Here is a 27002-nt window from a genome sequence, read left to right as displayed (position 1 = left end):
TGGGAGTGTTCCTCCCTCTGCTATATTTTGGAAGAGTTTGAGAGGGATAGGTGTTAGCTTTTCTCTAAATGTTTGATAGAATTCACCTGTGAAGCCATCTGGTCCTGGGCTTTTGTTTGTTGGAAGATTTTTAATCACAGTTTCAATTTCAGTGCTTGTGATTGGTCTATTCATATTTTCTATTTCTTCCTGAGTCAGTCTTGGCAGGTTGTGTATTTCTAAGAATTTGTCCATTTCTTCCAGGTTGTCCATTTTATTGGCATAGAGTTGCTTATAGTAATCTCTCATGATCTTTTGTATTTCTGCAGTGTCAGTTGTTACTTCTCCTTTTTCATTTCTAATTCTATTGATTTGAGTCTTCTCTCTTTTTTTCTTGATGAGTCTGGCTAATGGTTTGTCAATTTTGTTTATCTTCTCAAAGAACCAGCTTTTAGTTTGGTTGATCTTTGCTATCGTTTCCTTCATTTCTTTTTCATTTATTTCTGATCTGATCTTTATGATTTCTTTCCTTCTGCTAGCTTTGGGGTATTTTTGTTCTTCTTTCTGTAATTGCTTTAGGTGCAGGGTCAGGTTGTTTACTTGAAATGTTTCCTGTTTCTTAAGGTGGGATTGTATTGCTATAAACTTCCCCCTTAGAACTGCTTTTGCTGTGTCCCATAGGTTTTGGGTCGTCGTGTCTCCATTGTCATTTGTTTCTAGGTATTTTTTAATTTCCTCTTTGATTTCTTCAGTGATCACTTCGTTATTGAGTAGTGTATTGTTTAGCCTCCATGTGTTTGTATTTTTTACAGATCTTTTCCTGTAATTGATGTCTAGTCTCATAGCATTGTGGTCGGAGAAGATACTTGATACAATTTCAATTTTCTTAAATTTACCAAGGCTTGATTTGTGACCCAAGATATGATCTATCCTGGAGAATGTTCCATGAGCACTTGAGAAAAATGTGTATTCTGTTGTTTTTGGATGGAATGTCCTATAAATATCAACTAAGTCCATCTCGTTTAATGTATCATTTAAAGCTTGTGTTTCCTTATTTATTTTCATTTTGGATGATCTGTCCATTGGTGAAAGTGGGGTGTTAAAGTCCCCTACTATGATTGTGTTACTGTCGATTTCCCCTTTTATGGCTGTTAGTATTTGCCTTATGTATTGAGGTGCTCCTATGTTGGGTGCATAAATATTTACAATTGTTATATCTTCTTCTTGGATTGATCCCTTTATCGTTATGTAGTGTCCTTCTTTGTCTCTTGTAATAGTCTTTATTTTAAAGTCTATTTTGTCTGATATAAGAATTGCTACTCCAGCTTTCTTTTGATTTCCATTTGCATGGAATATCTTTTTCCATCCCTTTACTTTCAATCTGTATGTGTCTCTAGGTTTGAAGTGGGTCTCTTGTAGACAGCATATATATGGGTCTTGTTTTTGTATCCATTCAGCCACTCTGTGTCTTTTGGTGGGAGCATTTAGTCCATTTACATTTAAGGTAATTATTGATATGTATGTTCCTATTCCCATTTCCTTAATTGCTTTGGGTTCGTTATTTTAGGTATATTCCTTCTGTTGTGTTTCTTGCCTAGAGAAGTTCCTTTAGCATTTGTTGTAAAGCTGGTTTGGTGGTGCTGAACTCTCTCAGCTTTTGCTTGTCTGTAAAGGTTTTAATTTCTCCATCAAATCTGAATGAGATCCTTGCTGGGTAGAGTCATCTTGGTTGCAGGTTTCTCTCCTTCATCACTTTAATTATGTCCTGCCACTCCCTTCTGGCTTGTAGAGTTTCTGCTGAGAGATCAGCTGTTAACCTGATGGGGATTCCCTTGTGTGTTATTTGTTGTTTTTCCCTTGCTGCTTTTAATATGATTTCTTTGTGTTTAATTTTTGACAGTTTGATTAATATGTGTCTTGGTGTATTTCTCCTTGGATTTATTCTGTATGGGACTCTCTGTGCCTCCTGGACTTGATTAACTATTTCCTTTCCCATATTGGGGAAGTTTTCAACTATAATCTCTTCAAATATTTTCTCAGTCCCTTTCTTTTTCTCTTCTTCTTCTGGAACCCCTATAATTTGAATGTTGGTGCGTTTAATGTTGTCCCAGAGGTCTCTGAGACTGTCCTCTGTTCTTTTCATTCTGTTTTCTTTATTTTGCTCTGCATCAGTTATTTCCACTATTTTATCTTCCACCTCACTTATCCGTTCTTCTGCCTCAGTTATTCTGCTATTGATCCCATCTAGAGTATTTTTCATTTCATTTATTGTGTTTTTAATCAATGCTTGATTCATCTTTAGTTCTTCTAGGTCCTTGTTAACCGTTTCTTGCATTTTGTCTATTCTATTTCCAAGATTATGGATCTTGGAAATAGAATCTTGGATCAGCTTTACTATCATTATTCTGAATTCTTTTTCAGGTAGACTGCCTATTACCTCTTCATTTGTTAGGTCAGGTAGGTGTTTATCTTGCTCCTTCCCCTGCTGTGTGTTTTTCTGTCTTCTCATTTTGCTTATGTTACTGTGTTTGGGGTCTCCTTTTTGCCGGCTGCAGATTCGTAGTTCCCGTTGTTTTTGGTGTCTGACCCCAGTGGCTAAGGTTGTTTCAGTAGGTTGTGTAGGCTTCCTGGTGGGGGGGACTAATTCCTGTGCTCTGGTGGTTGAGGCTCGATCTTGTCTTTCTGGTGGACAGGTCCACGTCTGGTGGTGTGTTTTGGGGTGCCTATGGCCTTATTATGTTTTTAGGTAGCCTCTCTGCTAATGGGTGGGGTTGTGTTCCTGCCTTGCTAGTTGCTTGGCATAGGGTGACCCGCACTGTAGCTTGCTGGTCGTTGACTGAAGCTGGGTGCTGGTGTTGGGATGGAGATCTCTGGGAGATTTTCACTGCTTGATATTATGTGGAGACCTCCCAGCTCCACATAATATCAAGCAGTGAAAATCTCCCGAGAGGCATTTTGATGGGGATAGAAGAGAGCGCAGTCCATTCTGTGACCTGCAGGGACGGACTATAGGCACGCACATTCTTGCCTGGATGAATGTGCTCGCAGGGTTCCCCCTGCCTGAATTCCCTTCCAGCTCTTCTCTGCTTATCTAAGTCCTGACATGCTGTCAATCCTCTCTCCCATTCAACCTTTCCCTTTATTGGTTCTCAAATTTTAGTTTAGTGAGTATCAGCATCACCTGGGGGGGATGGAGAGAAGGGGGCTGAGGGGGTGTTAAAAATGCTGTTTCCTGGGACCTATGGCCAGAGATTCTGATGTAACAAGCCAGATGTGGAGACCAGATATCTAGAGTTTTAACAATCTCCCTGGGGGCTTTCAAATGCAAAAGATCCCCCAACCACATTTGGAGCAACTCATTTTAGGACAGTTTATAACTTGACATCATTGTCTGCCACATGGCTTATACCATCATGTCTGTCCTGTCTTCCCAGTGAGACCATGGGTGCCAAGACCTAAACACTGCATGCAAATTAAGCTTGACAACTAAGCTACATAGATTTCTCTTTCTTTTCTTTTCTTTTCTTTTAGTTTTATTGAGGTCTAATTGACAAATAAAAGTTGTATATATTCAAAGTATACAACTTGATATTTTGATATATGTATATATTGTGAAATGATCACCACAATCAAGCTAAGTAACACATCCATCACCTCTCATAGTTACCATTTTCTATTGTTGTGCTTATTATTATTATTTATTTTTTAATCCCTCCTGGCATGTAACATCAACTTACAATAGGCAAAGAGAGCCAATGAGCAGAAGATTATTAGAAAAATAATTCAGAGAAAATGACACGCTTTTCCTCAGTAGTGAGAGAAGTTTAACAAATGGCAGTGAATTCTGAGGACAATGAAGGAACCAAGGTCAGGAGCAGCAAAAGCCTCTAGGCTGCCATGTCCCTAAGGGATGAGCTAAACTCTCTTTCAAAACAATGGGCCAGGAGAGGCCAAGCCTCAGTTAGATGCATTAAACATGCCCCTCTGAAGAAGGTAGGAAGGAAGGAAACTACTTTTTGTCATGTACTGTTTACATTATCATTCAGTGCTAAATATTTTGTATTTCGTTGATGACTTCCTTTTAATCTAAGGTTTTTTGAGCTTTAAAAAAAATGCCTCATGGCAGATGCAGGTCTGAGTTGGGTACCCCATGCCACTTGTGATGACACCGGGAAACTTCTAAACATTTCAAAACTGATGTGCCACCAGAAGCATATCGAGGCCTAAATGGGGCTGAAATCAGCAGACAATCCCTTGGAAACCTGAAAAAGGGGAGAGAACGTCTGCAAACTTGCAAAATCCAAGAGGTCTCTATCCTGCCCAAGTTTACAGGATATGACAGTTAATTTTATGTGTCAACTTGTCTGGGTCATGAGGTGCCCAGATTAAATAATATTTCTGGGCATGTCTGTGAGGGTGTTTCCAGATGAGATAAGCCTTTGAATCAGTAGCCTGAGTAAAGCAGATTGCCCTCCCCAATATGTGTAGGCATCATCCAATCTGTTGAGGGCCCATATAGAACAAAAAGGTGGAGGAAGGGAGAATTTGCTCACTCTGCCTGACTTCTTGAGCTGGGACATCAGTCTTCTACCCAAGGACTGGAATTTACACCATTAGCTCTCCTGGTTCTCAGGCCTTTGGACTCATACTGAACTACACCGCCATCTGTCCTGGGTCTTCAGCTTACAGATGGCAGATCGTGGGACTTCTCAGCCTCCATAATCACGTGAGCTAATTACTTACAGTAAATCTCTTTATATGGATCCTGTTGGTTCTGTCTCTCTGGAGAACCCTGACTAATACACAGGACCAAAATAAAGGAAGCATTTGGACTAGCAAGGACACGCTGAATGCAAGAGCATAAGAACAGGTCTGGTCAGCGACAGTATTGTCAGGGTCTGAGAATAGAAAAATCTCCATGAAGGAGAAATAATGAAGAATACATAATTCCTGTTTAAAATACACACACACACACACGTCATAGGCTATATATATATGTATATATGTTCACGTGTGTGCACACACGTGCACGCACACACACACATACACACATACACATCTACCTCAAAGAAAGATCGTCATGAGATTCACCAAGATGTTAATAGTGATCATCTCTGAGTGGTGGGATTCCAGGTGATATTTATTTTCTTCTTTATACTTTTCCTGAACTGTCTGATTTTTTTAAAATCATTGTTTACATAATGCTATGTAGTCAGAAAAGAAATACTTCCTGTTTTAAAAAAAATGAAGTAAAAATCAGTCACTAGTGCCCTTATAGTACTAGCAACAGAAAATATCTACAATTAATGACTCTTAGAGAGGATAAGAGTTAATATAAGATCATATGGGAAATAAAATTTGTTACATTTTTACCAAAAAAAAAAAAGATGAGATGGGGACACCTTACATGTGGGTGAACTTGATTTTCCAGGTCTCCAAATACTGGGGGTGAGCTAGAATTATTTTGGTTTGCCTAAGGTATTCAACACAGATTGGGAGGGCAATCAGAACACTCAGAACATATTTTGAATTAGTTGCTGCTAAAAATTTGCCTAAATACTCAAAAATGTGAATTAGAAAAAAACACCAACAATCAACCCAAATCCCTTCACATGCATATCTAGTTACAACAACATGTCTAACTGGTCTCAATAATTCAGCAATATTTACACCACAGCTCTACAGTTCCTTCCCAGGCCATCATGGGCTCTCCAAGGCCTTCTGTTTTATTAAGTTTGGTTTGAGACAAAATCTATCGAAATTTAAATACATATATTTTTTTTGGCTCAACAATTTAACTTCTAGGAATCCACCTCACAGATCTTTATATACTTTGTCAAAGTTACACATATAGGATGTTCACTGCAGAATTGTTTATAATTGTGAGGAACTGGAAATAATGTACATGAACTCCAACAGGGGATGGGTGATAGAAACTACAGTACAGGGGCTTCCCTGGTGGCACAGTGGTTGAGAATCCGCCTGCCAATGCAGGGGACACGGGTTTGAGCCCTGGTCCAGGAAGATCCCACATGCCGCGGAGCAACTAAGCCCGTGCGCCACAACTACTGAGCCAGCACTCTAGAGCCCACAAGGCACAACTACTGAGCCCGCGTGCTGCAACTACTGAAGCCCGCACGCCCTAGAGCCCGTGCTCCACAACAAGAGAAGCCACCGCAATGAGAAGCCCGCACACCGCAACAAAGAGTAGCCCCCTGCTCGCCACAATTACAGAAAGCCCATGGGCAGCAAAAAGACTCAACGCAGCCAAAAATAAAATTAATTAAAAAAAAGAAACTACAGGGGCCTCCCTGGTGGCGCAGTGGTTGAGAGTCCGCCTGCCGATGCAGGGAATACGGGTTCGTGCCCCGGTCTGGGAGGATCCCATATGCCGCGGAGCGGCTGGGCCCGTGAGCCGTGGCCGCTGGGCCTGCGCGTCCGGAGCCTGTGCTCCGCAACGGAAGAGGCCACAACAGTGAGAGGCCCGCATACCACAAAAAGAAAAAAAAAAAAAAAAAAAAAAAAAAAAGAAACTACAGTACGTCCAGAGTTGGTATATAGTATATATGGGGTTTACATAACGCCCATAAGAATCACAGAGGTTAGTTTGCCTTGGATAATCCCAGCATTTTAAATTGGTAGACTGACTCAGTAGAGACAGAGAGAGACTGAAAGCAGAGCAATGGTGTGCTCCAGGTCCACAGGGAGAAGCAGCTACGGTAACAGTTTCACCCACCATTTGACTGTGCCCTTCCGTTAAAAATTAAATCCTTGGGGGTCGCCTGGAAGCTAAAAGTGGTCAGGACCAGAGGCAGGGGGGAATTATATGAAGGTGGTCAAAAGGTACAAACTTGCAGTCATAAGATAAATAAGTACTAGGGATGTAATGTACAACATGATAAATATAATTGACACTGTTGTGTGCTCTCTATGACAGTTGTTGAGAGCAAATCCTGAGGAGTTCTCATCACAAGGAAAATATTTTTTTTTAATTTTTTAAATTTTGTAACTCTATGAGATGATGGATATTCAATGACTGATTGGGGTCATCATTTCATGATTATGTAAGTCACATCATTATGCTGTACACCTTAAACTTACACAGTGCTGCATGTTCAATTATATGTCAATAAAACTGGAAGAAAAAAAGGAAATAGAAGGTAAATAAATAATTGAAAATGATATAATGTTAAGTGACAACTCAGGACACAAATTGTGTATATAGTATGATTGCAACTATGTAATGATACATAGCTATATAGGTGTAGGGGAAAAAAGGCATCAAAATATTGCCAGTTTAAAAAGAAAAAGTGGTCAGGGATGAAGGGAGAAGGGAGCCTAGCTCTGTTGGGTAACGTTTTAACCTCGGAAGTGTAAGAGGAAGAACAGTGACAAAATTATCCCCTATGATTATTGTCCAGGTTACCTGTGAAGCTCCTACTTGATTTTTCATACCAACTACTGTTCATGTCATCATTACAGAGCAAATTCACTGGAGAATGAAATTCCATTTTTTGAAACCAAATGTATAGAGAGATTTAAAAACTGTTTAGGGACTTCCCTGTCAGTCCAGTGATTAGGACTCCACACTTCCACTGCAGGGGGCACGGGTTCGATCCCTGGTCAGGGAACTAATATCCTGCAAGCCGCTTGATGCGGCCAAAAATAAAATAAAATTTAAAAATAAAAATAAAAACTGTTTATCCATGGACACGATGAAAGGAGCACATAGAACAAATGCATATAGAGCACTGGGTGAAAAGTGAAACTGTATTTCAGCTGTGATGGGGAAGATGACAGGGCTACCAGACAGGGAGACTTAGAGGTCATGATGACTTGACCTTTTCATTGCTGACTGGGCCAAGTCTGAAAGGAGACATGGAGGAAAGCAGAGAGTAGATTAAGGAAAAGGATACGATTTCTTTTTCAAACGGTATTGCACATGCCCTATTTATAGCTAATATATTTTGACATATCTGTGTTCAAGCCAGAGCCATCTCATTCCTCCCTCTGTGCCAAGGGCAGTCTTCCCTTTGGGTCTCCTCAAGAACAAGGTTGATAATATTTCAGAGGCTATCATAACTGGTTGATTGATTCTAAACTAAAATCACAGTATGCCATCACTTAAAACGTATTGCATTAGAGGAACTTGGGAATTCACCTCCTAACTATCTGGTAAGGCAAGATCTAACTGCTAAACTTCCCCATCATGTCTACATATTAGCTGATTTATCTTTTACTGCAGTTTAGTAGACCTTGCTCTGAACCTTTGTGCTACCCTTGAATTTCTCAGGACAGTGGTTGTAAAACTTCTAGACGTCTGTAACAAGCCTACAGATAAAAGAACTCCACTGTCACTAGTGGAGACCCTTGCAATGCAACTTTCTCCAGGCTTCCACTGGTGTCACCTCAACACATCAGTGGTTCTCCATGTAGAGAGTCAAGAAAATTTTTGTTCATCATCTGAACACTCACCACAGTATAATAATTCTTGGTAAGTGGAGTAGTTTCAAATCCTTTGACAGCCTTGGGGGAGAGAGGTCTCTCTGTGAAAAAGACATTTAAATTATGTTAATATTATGCAGGTGTAAGATGAACAGTTTATAACATAGGGCAACTAACATACTATAAATATTGTCAAGTGGAAGGCTCAATGGAAACGTACATTCCCAAATAAGTGAAAGTATAATCTTACTAAACTACAGCTGGTCAAGCTAGAGTTTCTTAATGACAGGATCAAGGCAAGAATTTCAGTTCCAGTTTGGGCTGTTTCTTCACTCCAGTCTGCCTCTCCATTCAACTTATTCAAAACAGATAAGCAAAGCCAATGCTAACCAAATATGTATATTTGTATCTTGCAACTTACTATACAAGAATAATAGCAGCCATCCTTTCTTAGGGCTGTCTATTATGCCAAAAACAAAATAATCAGAATCTTTAATACACTGAAAACTAGCAGAAAATTCTTCTTTTATGTATCATTTTAATATCATTATGCTGTGCTATAAAAAGATGCCTTTCTTTTACAAAGTGCATCTTACCCATATATACACTAATATGTATAAAATAGATAATAAGAACCTGCTGTATAAAAAATAAATAAAATAAAATTCAAAAATTCAAAAAACAGAAGGCATTTAGGTTATAGGTTCTCACTACACCTAATACCCTCTCTGAATTTTGCAAAGTGGTATTACTCAGGTACCAAGGGCCTAGAGAAGAAAGAAGATTTGGGAGAATATGCAGCACGTCCCTGCCTCTATTTAAGACTTCTCGGTTTCACAGCCAAACACTAAGCTGCTTTAAGACCCCCTAAGATTTTATTAGATAATTCAAATAATTTTAGTGCCACATCTCTATATGTGGTTTCTGATGAGTTCTATGAGTAAGTAAACACACACTTCTGTCATACAGTAGTTAAAGAAATATAGTTTATATAATAAATACTATATCTAGTGCAATAACTCACAATTTTATTAGAACTGGAAATCCTAAACAGACCTGACTGGTTTTCAGAATATCCTATACTATCCCCTCTCAAACACCACAGTACTCTGTGGCATATATTTACACTCTAAATGAAATAAATTTAGGGGCTTCCCTGGGGGTGCAGTGGTTAAGAATCCTCCTGACAATGCAGGGGACATGGGTTCGAGCCCTGGTCCGGGAAGATCCCACATGCCGCGGAGCAACTAAGCCCATGTGCCACAACTACTGAGCCTGTGCTCCAGAGCTCGTGAGTCACAACTACTGAGCCCGCATGCCACAACTACTGAAGCCCGTGTGCCTAGAGCCCTGCTACACAAGAGAAGCCACCGCAATGAGAAGCCCGCGCACTGCAACGAAGAGTAGCACCCACTAGCTGCAACTAGAGAAAGCCCGCACGCAGGAAACAAAGACCCAACAAGGCAAAAATAAATAAATAAATAAATAAAATCTATTTAAGAAAAGAAACCACTTAATAAAAATACAAGACAGCGATCATAAATGTTTAACAGTGTCACTACAGACTGTCTTCCCTACCCTCATTTTTTCCTTTGCTTCATTTTGTTTTATGTTCCATTTTATCTCGCTATATTGTATGCTGCTTTAAACTCTTTCCAGGGACTTCCCTGGTGGTGCAGTGGTTAAGAAGCCACCTGCCAATGCAGGGGACGTGGGTTCGAGCCCTGGCCTGGGAAGATCCCACATGCCGCAGAGCAACTAAGCCCGTGCACCACAACTCCTGAGCCTGCACTCTAGAGGTCGCAAGCCACAATTACCAAGCCCGTGCACCACAACTACTGAAGTCCATGTGCATAGAGCCTGTGCTCTGCAACAAGAGAAGCCACTGCAATGAGAAGCTCACGCTCCACCACGAAGAGAAGCCCCCGCTCGCTGCAACTGGAGAGAGCCCACACGCAGCAACAAAGAACGAATGCAGCCAAATAAATAAATAAAAATAATTAATTAATTAATTTTTAAAAAACAACTCTTTCTGATGTATGGTGGAGTATAAATAACCAAATATTATCATCAGGACTTGATTTTTTTCTTTTTAAAAGCAATATTTTCTAGTTTTATATCTATTACATTCCTACCCTAAAAAATGCAAAATATAGAAAAGAAAAACCAACAGTTAACCCATCACCCAGAGCTAACCATCATCCAGAGTAACATTTTGAAGTACGTCTTCCCATTCTTTTTTTTTTGCTATTAAAATAGTTTTTTTTTTATTGGGGTATAGTTGTTTTATAATGTTGTGTTAGTTTCTACTGTACAGCGAAGTGAAGTAGAGTTCCCCGTGCTACACAGAAGGTTCTCATTAGTTATCTATTTTATACATATTAGTGTTCCCATTCTTTTTATACATGTGTTTGTGAACACACACACACAAACACACATAGATCTTTCTTACTTCACCTACAGCTTTGTAATCCTCCTATTACAACATTATTTCATGAACATTTTCCCATTTAACCTTAATTTCTAATTATTATTACATTTAAAATATCCATTATGTTTATTTGGCACTTAACTGCTTTTAAGACATTTTATTTGATCTTTACAACTACCCTGTAAGGCAGAGATGATCTCGTTTTGTAGAGGAGATCACTAGGGTGCAGGAAAGTGACATCAGCTGCTTAAGGGCATGAATTTGGGAAATGACAGAGCCAAGACTGAAGCCCTGGTGTGTCTTGACAAAAGCCTGTGCTCCTAATCAACAGGACGTCCAGAGATGAAGTTACTGAAGGGCCCGGTCAATGGCATGAGCAGTAGTTCCCCCCAGAGTTCAGAGGGATCATCAGTTTGATCTGGGATGGTCAGAGAAGACCTTGCTGGGCAGGGGGTACTTGATCTGTCCCTGGAGGGGAGCTAGAATTCAAATAGGCAGAGAAGACAGTAGAGTTTCCTAGGCAGGGAAGATTCCAGAAGCACAACTGTAGAAATGGCAATGCTCAAGGCAGGACTGTTCCTGTGACAGTGAACTGTCCAGCTGGGCCGGGCTGGGTAAAGTGTAAATAAAACAATAAGGCAACAATGAGGGCCAAATCTGGCACTCCTCAATGCCCCAAAACTGGGGCATAACCAGATTTGGAAAGCTTCATGCAACTTCAAGGTCTGCCTGGATCCACATGGTGGCTTCACAAGGCTTTACTGGGTAAATTTGAGCAATGCAGAGCCACCCAGCCTATTACTTGAGATTGCAAATGGTGGAGTCAGGAATTGAACTCAAGTATTGTACTGCCCAGCATGGTGTTCCCCCCAGCACACCATGGTTTTGCATTCGTAGGCATATTCAAAATCAACAGATACCAAATTCTTTCAGTTTTTTATTAGGCAAGTTTTCTACAATGTACCCTTAATGTTACTTAGAACTCGGTTGTTTTGTGCAATTACGATGTAAACCAGTCTTGATAAAAATGAAACGTTCTAGAGAAACCAGCAAGATGTGACCAACTTTTGAAAGCAAGGCCAAAAGGACGGGTAAACAGTAATGGAGAGCCTGCCAAGACAGAAGAGGAAAGGAGAGGCCACAGAAACTGGTCACTGTAACTGAAGAAAAATGTTAACTATGTGAAGTAGAACAGAGAAACATGAATTGAAAGAAAACAGTGGCTGCCATGGAGGTTCCTGGGTGGCTGAACGAGATGCAAAAAGAGCTGGTGCTTTGATAAGATCAATAAAATTGTTAACAAGGATTTACTGTAGGACTTCCCTGGTGGCGCAGTGGTTAAGAATCCGCCTGCCAATGCAGGGGACGAGGGTTTGAGCCCTGGTCCGAGAAGATCCCACATGCCACGGAGCAGCTAAGCCAGTGTGTCACATCTACTGAGCCTGCGTGCTGCAACTACTAAAGACTGCGCCTAGAGCCCATGCTCTGCAACAAGAGAAGCCACTGCAATGAGAAGCCCGCACACCGCAAGGAAGAGTAGCCCCCACTCGCCGCAACTAGAGAAAGCTTGCACGCAGCAACAAAGACCCAACACAGCCATAAATAAATAAATGAATAAAATATATATTAAAAAAGGATTTACTGTATAGCACAGGGGACTATATTCAATATATTGTAATAACCTATAACAGAAAAGAATCGAAAAAAAAGAATATAGATATATACATATATACATATAACCAAATCACTTTGCTGTACACCTGAAACTAACACAATATTGTAAATCAACTACACTTCAATAAAAAAATATTACAGCGAAAAAAAATTTTTAATAAAATAAAATTGTCAAACCTCTAGCAAGACCGACAGAGGATAAAAGAGAGAAGACACAAATTACCAATAGGAGGAGTGAAGTAGGGGATATCATTACAGACTCTGGAGATGCCCAAAAGATAATAAAGAAATACCATGAACAACTTAAAACACATAAATTTGATAATTAGGTATGAAATGGCACAATTGCTCAGAAAACCAAAACTACCACAGTTCACCCAATATTAAATACACCATTTGAATAGCCTTATAATTATTCTGGAAATTGAAGTTATAAATTTAAAACTGTGGAAAAAAGAAATCTCCAGGCCCATATGGTTTCAGTGGAGAGTTCTACCAAATGTTTAAGGAAGAAGCCATAGCAATTATTCCCAATCTCTTACAGAAAATAAAGAGAAGGGATCACTTTCCAATTCATTTTATAAAGTCACTATTAATTACACGGACACCAAAACCAGACAAAGACAGTACAATAAAGAAAACCGCAGACCCATACCCCTCATGAATTTCAATGCAAAAAACGATAACAAAGAATTAGCAAATAGAATTCAGTGATATTTTCAAAGAATTGTATACCATAGAATTCATCTCATGGATGTTGGTTAAATATTCAAAAATCAATGAAACCCATGGTATTAATAGTCTAAAAAGAAAAATCACATGATAATAGCAATCGATGCAGCAAAAGCACAGGACAAAATTCAACACCCATTCAAGAAAAAAAAAACTTCCAGAAAAAAAAAAGGAATAAAGAGGAACTTCTCCAACTCAATAAAGAGCATCTATGAAAACCCTACAGCTAGCATCTTAACTAGCAGTGAAAGACCTAAGGCTGAAGACTTTCCCCCTAAGATCAGGAACAAGACAAGGATGCCTGCTCTCACCACTCTCACTCAGTGTAGTGCTGGAAGGTCTGGCTGTCCCTGCAGACTTGGTGTAGGATGGGGAATCAATACCAAGAGAAGAAGGAAGACAGATTTGGAAGGAAAACATTGGAAACTCTTTAAAAATGTAGTCCTGGGCTTCCCTGGTGGTGCAGTGGTTGAGAGTCCGCCTGCCGATGCAGGGGACACGGGTTCATGCCCCGGTCCGGGAAGATTCCACATGCCGCGGAGCGGCTGGGCCCGTGAGCCATGGCCGCTGCGCCTGCGCGTCCAGAGCCTGTGCTCCGCAGCGGGAGGGGCCCCAACAGTGAGAGGCCCGCGTACCGCAAAAAAAAAAAAAAAGTAGCCCTTGCAAACAACTGGCCCCACGAAAAACATTCAAGGGGTGGATGCAAAGAGAAAAACACGAGCACTAGGTTTCAGTGACAGTTTCTTGCCTCTTGTACCTCCTTTGCCCTCCACCACTGCCTACTCTCACCACGTGCAGTCCTAGCTGAAACCCACCCTCGGCAACACACAGAGAAGGAATAAGAATGTGGACGTTCAGAGGAGACAAGTCCAGTCCCTGGGGCTGGTTCAAAGTGACGGGAGGGGAGCAAAACTTATCACCCCAAAATGTCTCTTTGGCGTGTGGATTATTTTGAGCTGAAAACAATCAAGGCTCTAAAGACTCAGGAAGTCTTTCTTTTCACCACCCCCTTAGCTGGCTAGAGAATTTAGGTAGAGGGACTGTTCCTGGAACAGAGCTATCAGCAGAGACATATGCAAAGAACGTGTGCTGGGTGTGAGGGGGGCAACTCTCAGAGATCAGAGTCCACTCTGTGTCCCACTGTCTCTGTCTGGTCCAGCAAACGTTTATTTACCAAACATTTGCTTTTCCATCTCTATGTCAATTGCCCTCCTGCCCCTTTGAAGTCCCAAATCCCTACCCCCAACATCCTCTTTTGTCTTTAGCTGAAGTTGGTATTTAAGGCGAGGGTTTCACCATTTTGGCGACTTATTCAGTTCTCCTGGGTCTCTCCCATGTATACATGTTATTAAACTTGGATTTCCTCCTGTTAATATCTTATATTGGCTTAGTTCTCAGACCAGAGAGAAGAACCAAGAAGGGTTAGAGGAAAATTTCTTCCTCCCCGATATGACCTAACATGGAAACATAAACATTTTACATGGTGTTTCTAAGGCCATTAAAAAACTGGTCAATTCAATTCAATCAGTGGAAAAAAAAATCAGTCAATGTAGTGAAGAATTCAAATGGCTTATTGTGGTGGCCTCTCCCGTTGCGGAGCACAGGCTCTAGGTGTGCAGGCCTCAGCAGCTGTGGCACGTGGGCTCAGTAGTTGTGGCGCACAGGCTTAGTTGTTCCGCGGCATGTGGGATCTTCCCGGACCAGGGCTCGAACCCATGTCCCCTGCATTGGCAGGTGGATTTTCAACTACTGTGCCACCAAGGAAGCCCAACTCTCCTACTTCTGATGTAAAGATCCCTTTCCCATTAACTCTCGATTCATTCCCCTCCCTTGCTGAGGTACAGATTCCTATGCCTGTTGGTGGTGACAGGTCAAAAAGAAATCTAGCGATAACTAGCTTTCTCTGGATGTGAAGCATCTACGTGATACACCCAGAGGATTAAAACAGGAAGTCTAAATATAAAGCCCAATCCTAGTTTTGGATTTTAATAAGTAGGAAGAGTCATTTCTTAATCTGCCTTAATACAAATTTAATTAGCCATCTACCTAATCCCCTCGCTTGACATCTATATTTACCTGAGAAGAAGTTTTAGAAGGATTTAATGATCCCTTAACTGAATCAGTTGCAGAAAACAGAACTTGCTTAAAATATCTGCTCCAATCATACTTGCCTCAATATTTTCTTGGCATGGACATTTTGCCAGGAAAATTTTAATGTGAAGTCCTGACAAAACATGTAGCCTCTCTCAGTAACAAAAACACAAATAGGGCCTCCCTGGTGGCGCAGTGGTTGAGAGTCCGCCTGCCGATGCAGGGGATACGGGTTCGTGCCCCGGTCTGGGAGGATCCCATATGCCGCGGAGCGGCTGGGCCCGTGAGCCATGGCCGCTGGGCCTGCGCATCCGGAGCCTGTGCTCCGCAACGGGAGAGGCCACAACAGTGAGAGGCCCGCATACCGCAAAAAGAAAAAAAAAAAAAAAACACAAATAAAAAAAGAGAGATAGGGACTTCCCCGGTGGTGCAGTGGTTAAGAATCTGCCTGCCAATGCAAGGGACACAGGTTTGAGCCCTGGTTCAGGAAGATCCCACATGCCATGGAGTCACTAAGCCCATACGCCACAACTACTGAGCCTGTGCTCTAGAGACCACAAGCCACAACTACTGAGCCCACAGACCGCATCTACTGAAGCCCGTGCGCCTAGAGCCCATGCTCCACAACAAGAGAAGCCACCACAATGAGAAGCCCGTGCACTGCAACAAAGAGTAGCCCCTGCTCACCGCAACTAGAGAAAGCCCACATGCAACAACAAAGACCCAACACAGCCAAAAATAAATTAATTAAAAATTTTTTAAAAGAGATATAATTTACTACCTTACTGATGTAGTGGCAGACATGACTTTGATGTATAAACAGGTTAATTTATACCACTGATTTTGAAGAAAAGGACTGAAAATTGGATAAATGGCTAATTTTCTTATTTATAATGTATCTGACTCAAATTAAATAAAGGAGCAAGGGCCCTTAATATATCTTCTGTAGTTTATATAATGACTAAGTTATTCATACAGGTATTTTTCATGAAGATCCTTGAAAAAATATTTTTAGTCAAAATAGGGTTTACTTTTCTCATGTAACAAGAAATTGACTGGTAACAGGGGCTTCCTAATGTCACCAGTGTCCAGGTTCTATCATCCTTGGTGAGAGGCTTTTATCATCATGGTCACAAAAACCTACTCTATCTTCAGTCTTAAGCTCATGTTGAAAGGTTTGTGTGTGTGTGTGTGTGTGTGTGTGTGTAAAACATTATACTCAAATATTCTATTTCTTAACGTTCTACACTATTACACTGGTGGTTCTGTAGGTCCTCAGAAATCAACCTCCTCCTGAAGAGAGGAAGAAGATGTCCCCAGGGCTTCGGCCATAATTATCTCTAGACAAAAGTTACAGCAGAATCTAAAACGTAAAAGGCCACCCCCCAAGGGCAAACTTCCAGAGCATGAAGTGCTCTTGTCAAGGGAAGAAAACACTGCACAGCTCTCCATGGCACAGCCATCTGCAGGGTTAAGAGCTGTCTGGGGCTAGGGTTGCTTCATTTGGTTTCTAAGGCAATCCTAAAGAACCTGTAGTATCAGCCTGAATGGTACCCCAGGCTACCATGAACAAGTATGTCAGAATTCCTGACTACTTGAGTGACCTCAGTGTTACACATCTGCCACAATAGTAAGCAGATGGTTCCATGCCTGATTCAACTTCATAAAGGACCCAGAATTTGTATGGCAGAGGAGTTTAAAACTCCAAATTGAAGGTTTCGTTCCTTTGAGCTAGGCATTTAACTTAGAAATCATTTTTTTTAACTCTCTAAGAATAAATTTTCTTTCCTGAGCTTACATGACAGTATGGACTTCGTGGAAAGAAATTCCAAAGTTGACAAGTATTTTCTAGACCAAGCACAAAACAGCACAACATTGAATTTATATTGTCCTTCAGCAGCAACCTAGTAGGTTTTGGCCTGCTTACTGTTTTGTGGAGGCAACACTTGGGTGGGAAAGAATTCAAGTCAGCAAAGACCTGACACCTACTTTCCCAGCAAGACCTTTGCATTACACCTAGCTCATCTCTTCCACGTTCCCCTAAACTCGCTCTGCTCACCTACCACAGCTCTTTCATGGTTTTTGATCTCCCCAACCAATCACTACAACTTAGATGGTCCTTCTGGGCCTATCCACACAGTCTCCGTGTCTTTGAGGGTTCAGCTCAAGCCCTGTCTCCTCCAGGAAGCCTCTCCCGACCTCTCCAGCCACCGTGTTCTCTCTGTCCACTGATGATCTGCTATGTATTTACGCTTCATCATCCACCACTTCATACTGTCCATTGTCAGTTTCATCTGCAGCTCTTCTCTCTCTCCCGTGCTCCAAATCCATACTGCCAACCTGCTAGAAATCTTCAGAATGATGACTCGCTGGTGCCTCCACTCAACATATCCAAAACAACTCATCATCTTCAGTACCAATCACCCCCCCAGCATGCACGCACATGCATGCGCGCGCGCACACACACACACACACACATACCCTTCTCCTATCTTCTTTTTTTTTTTTTTTTTCGGTACGCGGGCCTCTTACTGTTGTGGCCCCTCCCATTGCAGAGCACAGGCTCTGGACACGTAGGCTCAGCGGCCATGGCTCACGGGCCCAGCCGCTCCGTGGCATGTGGGATCTTCCCGGACTGGGGCGCGAACCCGTGTCCCCTGCATCGGCAGGCGGACTCTCAACCACTGCGCCACCAGGGAAGCCCTCCTATCTTCTCTATTAATGGAGTTCAGCATGTATGTCTAAAGCACTGCATTAGACACTATGGAGATAGGAAGGTATACAACGATGAATAATTGCCCTTTGACCTACATGTCAGGATGAGTTAGGCACCCCTCTTCTGCTCACCACTCTCCAGAGTACCCTGTATTTGGAAGTTATCATTCAATATGCTAATGAGATCTTCCCCTCACTACACTATGAACACCATGAGGGCAAGGGGCATGCCTTAGGTTTCTGTGCCTGACTGGTGCCCAGGTCAGAGACCAATATCCTAGTCCTCTGCTGGCTGGCTAGGTGGATGACATCGCATGCCCTTAAGGAGCTCACCATCAAGCTGGACCCCTAGACTTGGCGTTATGCTCACCTCTTCCCTTTTCCTCATAGCTGATTATCAGCCAGTTTTCTTGATTCTATTTCCACAGTATCTACTGCATCCATCCACTTTCTCTTCCTCTCCACTGTTGCCAAAGTCACCCACGCCACTATCTGGATTGCTGGGACCTCAGCAGTAGTCTTAACTGGTTTCCCCACATCCTCATTGTTTACCCCCACCACTTCCCTGCCATCCAGCCCCAACACCACCACTAGAAAGATCTCCCTAAACCACATGCAATCCCCTGCTTACAGCTTGTCATTGACACCCTTCTTAATGTAGCTCCAGCTCAAGGCCCCACCCCTTCTCTTCATTCACCAGACCCTCAGCCCAAATCCCCCTACCACCCACTCCATGCTTCCCTACTTCCCGGCTTTAACTTAGTGACTCCTTCTAACCTTCTGTCCATCATAAACCTCTTTTCATCATTCAAGACCCACATCAAGTGCTTTTATCTCTGAGGTTATTGTTAATCACATCGTTTCTTTACTCCTCCAACAGCTTCGTACGTAGAGCTTTGTCTGTGTGACTCTGTCTTATCCTGTCACTGTTGGTTGTGTACACACCTATCTTGACTACTAGACTGTAAGCTCCTTGGGGGCAGGGTCCATGAGGGCAGATTTTTATAGCCCTCTCCCCACCAAGTACCCAGGAGATGCTCAATGAAGAAGCTAAACAGAATTGAATGACCTTTTAATCCCTGGTCTGGGAAGATCCCACATGCCTCAGAGCAGCTAAGACTGTGCGCCACAACTACTGAGCCTGCGCTCTAGAGCCTGCGAGCCACAACTACTGACCTGCATGTCACAACTACTGAAGTCCGCATGCCTAGGGCCCATGCTCTGCAATGAAGAGTAGCCCCCACTCGCCGCAACAAGAGAAAGCCCGCACATAGCAACGAAGACCCAATGCAGCAGAAAATAAATAAATAAATAAATTTATATTAAAAAAAAAGAATTGAATGAACTGCCCCACAATATTCATTGATTTTACAAATATTCACTGAGCCCAACAACACAGAAAAAACATCTCTGCCCTTGTGGTACTTACATTCTAATGGTCGGATACAGATGGTAAATGAAATAAATAAGTAAATGTACACTATGTTAGATAGAAAGAAATGGTAAACAAAGACCTACAAAAGGGAAGGGGGATAGGGGCAGTGGGAATAGGGTTCAATTTTCTCCTGAGTGACCAGGGAAGGTGCTACCACGAAGCCAACGGGTGAGCAAAGACCTGAAGTAGGTAAGGGAACCAGCCGTGCTGATATCTGGGGAGAGTGTTCCAGGTGGAGGGACAGCAGGTGAGGCAGGAGCCTGTCTGGAACAGGCAACCAGGAGGCCAGTGTGTCTGAAGTGGGATGAGTGAGGGGAGAGAGGTCAAAGAGAAGGCCAGAGGGGCCACCAGAGGCCAAATCCTGGAGGGCCTTGTAGGCTATTGGGAATGACCTTGACCTTTACTCTTTTTGAGATAGGAAGCCACATGCTGCAGAGCAACTAAGCCCGTGCACCACAACTACTGAGTCCACATGCCACAACTACTGAAGCCCGCGCACCTAGAGCCTGTGCTCTGCAACAAGAGGATCCACCTCAACGAAGAGTAGCCCCCACTCGTCGCAACTAGAGAAAGCCCGCACACAGCAACGAAGACACAACGCAGCCAAAAATAAATGAATAAAAATAAATAAATAAATTTATTTTTTTTAAAAGCAATAAAGACATTAACCAAAGGAAAAAATATACTGAGGCACTAACTACTTAAAAGGAGCCCTTGCGTAAATAGCTTTGAAGAGTGAAGACATATAATAATGTGAATAACTGAACCTTATTTTATCTGTGTCGTGACATTTTTATAATGCTAGGGATTTTTTAAAAATATAGGCAGGACCCAGTTTCTTTTTTTTTAATTAATTAATTTATTTTATCTATTTATTTTTGGCTGTAGTGGGTCTTCATTGCTGCGTGCAGACTTCCTCTAGTTGTGGTGAGTGGGGGCTACTCTTCACTGCGGTGCACGGGCTTCTCATTGCGGTGGCTTCTCCTGTTGCAGAGCATGGGCTCTAGGCACGCGGGCTTCCATAGTTGTGGCTCGTGGGCTCTAGAGCACAGGCTCAGTAGTTGTGGCGCATGGGCTTAGTTGCTCTGCGGCATGTGCGATCTTCCCGGACCAGGGCTTGAACCCATGTCCCCTGCATTGGCAGGCGGATTCTTAACCACTATGCCACCAGGGAAGCCCAGGACCTAGTTTCTTAAATAATAAAAGGCAAGTACATTACCCAAGAAAGTTCTAGAAAGATTACTGATGAGTGATTAGATTGCATTCTCTGGGTATCATTAATGAGTTAAGGGCAATCTTTTTCAGAATCAAAGTGACCAGACAGCTTCCTGCAGTCCTATGATTATTATTTCTCCTACACATCTCTGAGGCATTTAGACTTAGGTCTGCTCAAAGAGCTTAGGGCTAAAAAAGGAAGTTAGCACATGACCTCTCTTATTGTTGTATTCTGCCATGGTGATCCTTAGAGTAGCAGGAAGGGCTTTGTACTATATTACACGGGCTAGAATTAGTAGACAGAAGGGGACATAGTTAAGGTGGAACAGTTGTCTGAGCTTTGAATTCTTTTGCTTTTTTAGGTTTTGCTGCCTTGATGTAGTCTAAGTACAACTTGGTTTCAAGATATCTAATCATAGATTTTTTCCCAGTTCTGTTCTCGTCTTATTTTTGACATAAACATACAAGTACAAACAATTCTGTTAACCAATGAAAACTACAAGATTTTTGGTCCGAAAACCAAGAAAGTACAAAAGTCACAGTCAAAAAAGCTTTGAAAAGATTGACTTACCACTGGATTTAATTTCTCGGACATAATTACTAGGGAACCAGCCTGTTCTCCCATTTAATGTGCCTTCCCACCAGCCTCCTTCTTCAACTCTAGTGACATAAATGATGTCCCCTTTACAGACAGACAGTTCATCTTCATTAGTCTGCTTAAAGTTGAATCTCGCCTTTACTATCAACTGGTGACTTCCATTTTCCGTCATCTCCTGGAGAAACAAAAGTCACACCAGATTAGGCGCTCATCTCAATGAGGCAGGGGCAGATATGCTATGAATTTAGGGAAATAAAGTAGGGTGACCAAGGATAAAACCCCAGGTCCAACTCAGTCTTGAGTTTTTAATTTAGGAATAGGCCTAACATGGGTAGGCCTTGGGGGAATGAGGGGAAGGGGATTAATAAAGCCCTCAAAATTGTAGGCAGTAGGACTTCCCTGGTGGTGCAGTGCCGATGCAGGGGACACGGGTTCGTGCCCTGGTCCGGGAAGATCCCACATTGCCGTGGAGCGGCTGGGCCCGTGAGCCATGACCGCTGAGCCTGCCTGCGCGTCCGGAGCCTGTGCTCCGCAATGGGAGAGGCCACAACAGTGAGAGGCCCGCATACCACAAAATAAATAAATAAATTGTAGAAAAACTTTTGCATTTGTGAGAATGTGTATTTTGGAGGGGGTCATAGCTTTTATTTCCTTCTCCCCCACCAATTATCTAAAGATACTTCTTTTTTTTTTTGGCCACGCTGCTCAGCTTGTGGGGGATCTTAGTTCCCCCACCAGGGATCGAACCCAGGCCCCCTGCAGTGGAAGCTCAGAGTCCTAACCACTGGATTGCCAGGGAAGTCCCAAAAGATACGTAATAAACTATCCCACTCTGCCTCTACCCAACACTCAAAGTCTTACATAATTACGTGACCAAGATTAGGTACCAACCTCCTCTCATAAAATCTGCCTCCCCCTTCCAATTACTAAGAATATCTTAAATTGGCTAAGGCTTAGTCATATGCAAAGATCAAATATCCCACAGTTACCTAAGTCTGGAGTTCTTAACCTGTCACATGTCCCTTTAAGAAGCTGATAGCACAATAAGCCTTGACCCAAAACACAGACCAGTAAGTTCACACACAGGAGATTTTGCATACAATTTGAGACGGCCCAAGGGGTATGGAACCATGGAGTGTTCATCAGCTTCTGAAAGAGATCTGCAATCTCAAAAGATTAAGTGCTTTGGAAGTAATTAAAGTACTTTGGAAGTAATAGCTCATGAGGGCTTAAAGCAAGTGGGTGGATTTTGACAAGGAATAAAGGTCTCAAAAGAGCAGAAGCTAGGGCGCTCCCTCCCAAATGAAAGCTCCCATTAAGACCAAATGCAAAGATAACCAAGCTATCCCAATATAGGAGCTCGTCCTGGGCTCAATAGGAACGCAAATAGAAAAAGAAAATGACAGCGGCAATGATGAGAGCAAGTAATATACATTGATTGCCTTCTATGTGCCAGGCACTATTTAGTTCTCCTAATAAGCCGGGGGGAGAGGGGAAATAACAGCAAACTTCCCTCCCGAAGTCACCCTAATGACTGACATTTGCATAGCATTCTCAGTTGCTCATTTCTAGAAAGGGACAGGACTTTGGGGCTTCAACCCCGATTTTCAGACTCTGCCCCACATGCCTTTGATTTGTTCCCATGGGCCAGCCTGAATTGGGGCGAGGTTCCAAATTCGTTTTCTCACAACGCCCCAAACAACAGGATGGCTATGTCACCACCTATGGAGATGTAACCGAGATAGCAATCGAAGTTTACAAATTTTAAAACAGGCAGGGGGAATTGGGGACCAGACTTACCACTGGCTTTGACTGCCTTTGCAGCCCTGGAGCTGTGCTAGAAACTGCTCCCTGTGGGTTTGTCTGAGAACTATTAGCAGCGCTAAGAGAAGAGGAACGTCCACATGGCCTTTCTGAGAGCTGATCTGTGAAAAGAGGAAAAGGCACCGTGAAGAGAACCCCTTGTGTCAGAAAAACATCTATAGCTTAATAGCTTTCACGGGACATTATCAAAGGCAACCTGATCATAATTCTAACTGTTCTATGATGAACAGGCCGAGCTTATTTCATTCCCCACCCCCCCGCCTCCCTTTTTGGTGGCCAACTTCTTTTTCTTAACCTTACTGGCCATTGCTCTCCAGTAGAATGAAAAACAGCGACAGAACCACATTTTCTCTTAACCCATTTCCCTACAACTCTTCCCTCCTGAACCCGTTGCAACAGTATGCCCTGTTAGCCCAGGCAGAACTATATTGGGTACCAAACAGCTGTTTGTGGCTCTTATTACTTTGAAATATTTCAAATTTCTCGCTTTGTTTTTTGACTTATAACTGAGTGGTTCTTTTTCTTCCTCACATGGAACAGTCTGTGTGGCACATATAATGTAAAATCCCTCTTATGCCTGGGGGAAGGGGTGGGGAGAATGAGAATGAGAGAGATGTGTGTTTGAGAAAGATGCAATCTTCATACTGGAATTATTTTTTTAAAAAAATCAAACTCAAGAGTCTTCTCTTCCTTGAAACCTTGTGAAATTCAATCAGCCCAGTGCTGAGTTGGGTGTTTTCAGTATGCCGAGAGCCACACTAAAGGGACGAGCTGGCTTCCTGACAAATTCAAATGAGGGATCTTTTCCTCTCCATTTATTTTTAAAAGATATAAACTGCAAAAGTCTAAAGCCCAAACATTCCCGAGGCGACAAGCTCAGTATCCAAGTAATTTCCTTGATGCTGTGGGTTTTAACTTTCACCTCCTTGTGTTTTATAAATATCTATGGCAAGGGAAGAGACTGTAAAACTTGCTAGGAGAGTTTGGCAAAGGAACATATAATTTGTATGGCATAATGTTCGAATTATACGATCCTCCCTGCCCAGAACTGGATAGTTGTCATGTGTGTTAAATATAGTTACTTGAATTAGCTGTACTTTCTGCTATACGCCTTGCAATAGCTCCAAAGCATTTTCTTCCAGAGAGCAAAAGAACAACTTCAGAGAAGTATTTTTACATTTATTGCTATTATATACAGCTCTTTTGACTATAATTACTTGATAGCTTCCTAGATGCTCCAGCCTATTTGGCACTTGATTATTGTCTGTTCTTGTTCTCTCATTGTTTCACATGGGTAAGTTGAGTCTCCCTAAACAGACGGTAATTTTCTCCAGGGCAGGGACCAAGTCTTACACTTCCTTTGTAGCACCTGGCAGTGCTGGGCACACAGCCTGTTGACTCTCCAACGGTTTGAGCATCAGGACCCGTGATGGAGCATCAGGGCTCTGGAGTCGGTCAGGTGTGGGTCTGAATCCCAGGTCTGCTGCTTACTTTCTACTTGGGCCACTATGGGCCTGACTTTCCTTATCTGTAATATGGACCTAATACTAACACCTACTCCCAGGTTTGTTTCAAAGATTGAATGAGACCACCGATGGCTCTTAGGACAGCCAAGACCCATGGTAAGGGCTCAACACATTTTAACTATGGTTATTACTGCCCAGCTGTAGGTAAGATACTGTATCACGGAAGGAATGAAGTTATACTTTAAGGCTGTCATCATTTGCTTTGCATTTACTAGGATTTATATTTCATTCCGCCAACGTGATGGATACTAAACATTTAAATAAATGATGTTCTTTTCACTCACTATGAACCTGAGGTTTCATTTCCAGTGCAAGGTTACTGAAGGGTTCCTTAACATGGACAAAGACATACAGAAAACTATGAGAAAAAATATGTCTCTGGCGGGGAAAGGGAAGTAACGGCTGCATTTTGTAAACTTTATGAAAAAGGGAACTGATTTTTTTTCCTTTTTATTTTCTGTCTTGTTATACTCCGTTGCCTATTCAATAGCTTTGAGTGAAATTGTTTCTTGGTTCTTATTATATTAAGGGCATTAGAATAACCTCTATGACAGTTATGTTTAAATCCTAAACTATGACAGATTAAAGTATCTGGCACCCATCAGGGTTTCTTTAGGGGGAGGAGAGAAGTCTGCCCCAATCGCACAATCCTGGCCATAGGTAGTTGGCTCCTAGGGTAATCAGATACATGTGAACCCAAATGTGTCGCCCAGAACCCATCTGTCCCAAGCCCTGCTTACCTTCTGTTGCTTTGTTGACAGCTAAAAGAGTGCTCAGAACCTTGGAGAAATTGACCCCTGCATGAAGGTCATCAGGATCAAATATCTATGAGAAAGGAAATTGAAACTGTTAAGACACTGTAAGTATTCAACTCAACAAACCAAACTATCAGAAGGCCACTTCCTCTAGCTCTCAGGAGAAAAAAAAATGTAAAAGCCAAGACCCAAACCTCCGTATACCTTTGGGGAGAAATGAAAGCAGCAGCTGAGCCGCCTAATGACATGTGGCGGGCCATCAGTGAGTCAGAGAGAAGCAGTAATGGGGAATGAGAGCCACGCCGACTCCAGGGCCCACTAGGAAATGCACAGACCTGCTCTTCTGACCTGAGCCCATCAATACTCTCAGCCCAGTTACTGGAAACTCTGTGCTGGGTTACAGTCAATGCCCATCACCTACAGAAGGAGGGGAAGCCTTTGTGACACGCTTTCCTCTGTACAGTTTATTCACTGTTCTCAGCCAGGGCACTGTCTGCAGGGCCTTCCTCTCTGCTGCTCATCCTCCCCGAGGCCACCCACTGGGTCCCAACTCCACGTCGCCCAACTTTCTGCCCAGGCCTGCCTCTTGCTCCCAGCCTCAATGCCCAGTTTCTGCCCCTTGACCTTGCCCCTCTCAGCTCATCTTCATGGATTTGACCCTCGGGCGGCCTGAGCCTATAGGTTCTTCCTGGCCTTAGGTGACTTTTCCAGATATGACCTCTGACCTTCCTGGTATTACTCAACTGCCAGCAGCAAAACATTAAAGAAATACAATATTTCACTTGGCCTCTCGCAACCATCATTCTGATATCCCACTGTCCCTAGGGAAGATACCAAGCAGTTGTTATTTGAAAGACAATTGTTAATTTAAAAATGTATTCAGGGCTTCCCTGGTGGCGCAGTGGTTGAGAGTCCGCCTGCCGATGCAGGGGACACGGGTTCGTGCCCCAGTCCGGGAAGATCCACATGCCGTGGAGCGGCTGGGCCCGTGAGCCATGGCTGCTGAGCCTGCGCGTCCGGAGCCTGTGCTTCGCAACGGGAAAGACCACAACAATGAGAGGCCCACATACCGCAAAAAAAAAAAAAAAAATGTATTCAGTGCTTCCCTGGTGGCGCAGTGGTTAAGAATCTGCCTGCCAATGCAGGGGACATGGATTCGAGCCCTGGTTCAGGAAGATCCCACATGCCGCAGAGCAACAAAGCCCGTGCGCCACAACTACTGAGCCTGCACTCTAGACCCCGTGAGCCACAACGACTGAGCCCACGTGCCACAACTACTGAAGCCTGCGCGCCTAGAGCCCGTGCTCCCAACAAGAGAAGCCACTGCAATGAGAAGCTTGCGCACCACAATGAGAGTAGCCCCTGCTCACCAAACCAGAGGAAAGCCCGCGTGCAGCAATGAAGACCCAACGCAGCCAAAAATAAAATAAATAAAATAAAAATAAATAAATTAAAAAAATAAAATAAATGTTTAAAAAAATAAAATAAAATGTATTCAATATTTTGTAATAACCTATAATGGAAAAGAACCTGAAAAAGAATAGATATATAGATATATAACTGAATCACTTTGCTGTACACC

The 27002-nt window shown here is 42.6% G+C and overlaps 1 protein-coding gene across 9 annotated transcripts in view; it reads right to left on the bottom strand.

Moving 5' to 3' along the window:
* ARHGEF6 (Rac/Cdc42 guanine nucleotide exchange factor 6) overlaps nt 1-27002 on the bottom strand; it is a 116949-nt gene that overhangs the window by 61671 nt on the left and 28276 nt on the right. For all 9 annotated transcript variants that reach the window (XM_081222767.1, XM_081222769.1, XM_081222768.1 and 6 more), the window contains 4 exons: nt 25406-25490; nt 23116-23240; nt 21289-21490; nt 8455-8525 (listed from right to left, as the gene is read on the bottom strand). In XM_081222767.1, the coding sequence (XP_081078893.1) occupies nt 8455-8525; nt 21289-21490; nt 23116-23240; nt 25406-25490 (483 nt within the window). The remainder of the gene's footprint in view (nt 1-8454; nt 8526-21288; nt 21491-23115; nt 23241-25405; nt 25491-27002) is intronic.

Source organism: Mesoplodon bidens (genome assembly GCF_964165515.1).
Source record: "Mesoplodon bidens genome assembly, chromosome: X".
Lineage (NCBI taxonomy): Eukaryota > Metazoa > Chordata > Mammalia > Artiodactyla > Ziphiidae > Mesoplodon > Mesoplodon bidens.
This window is presented reverse-complemented; position numbering and strand designations above follow the sequence as displayed.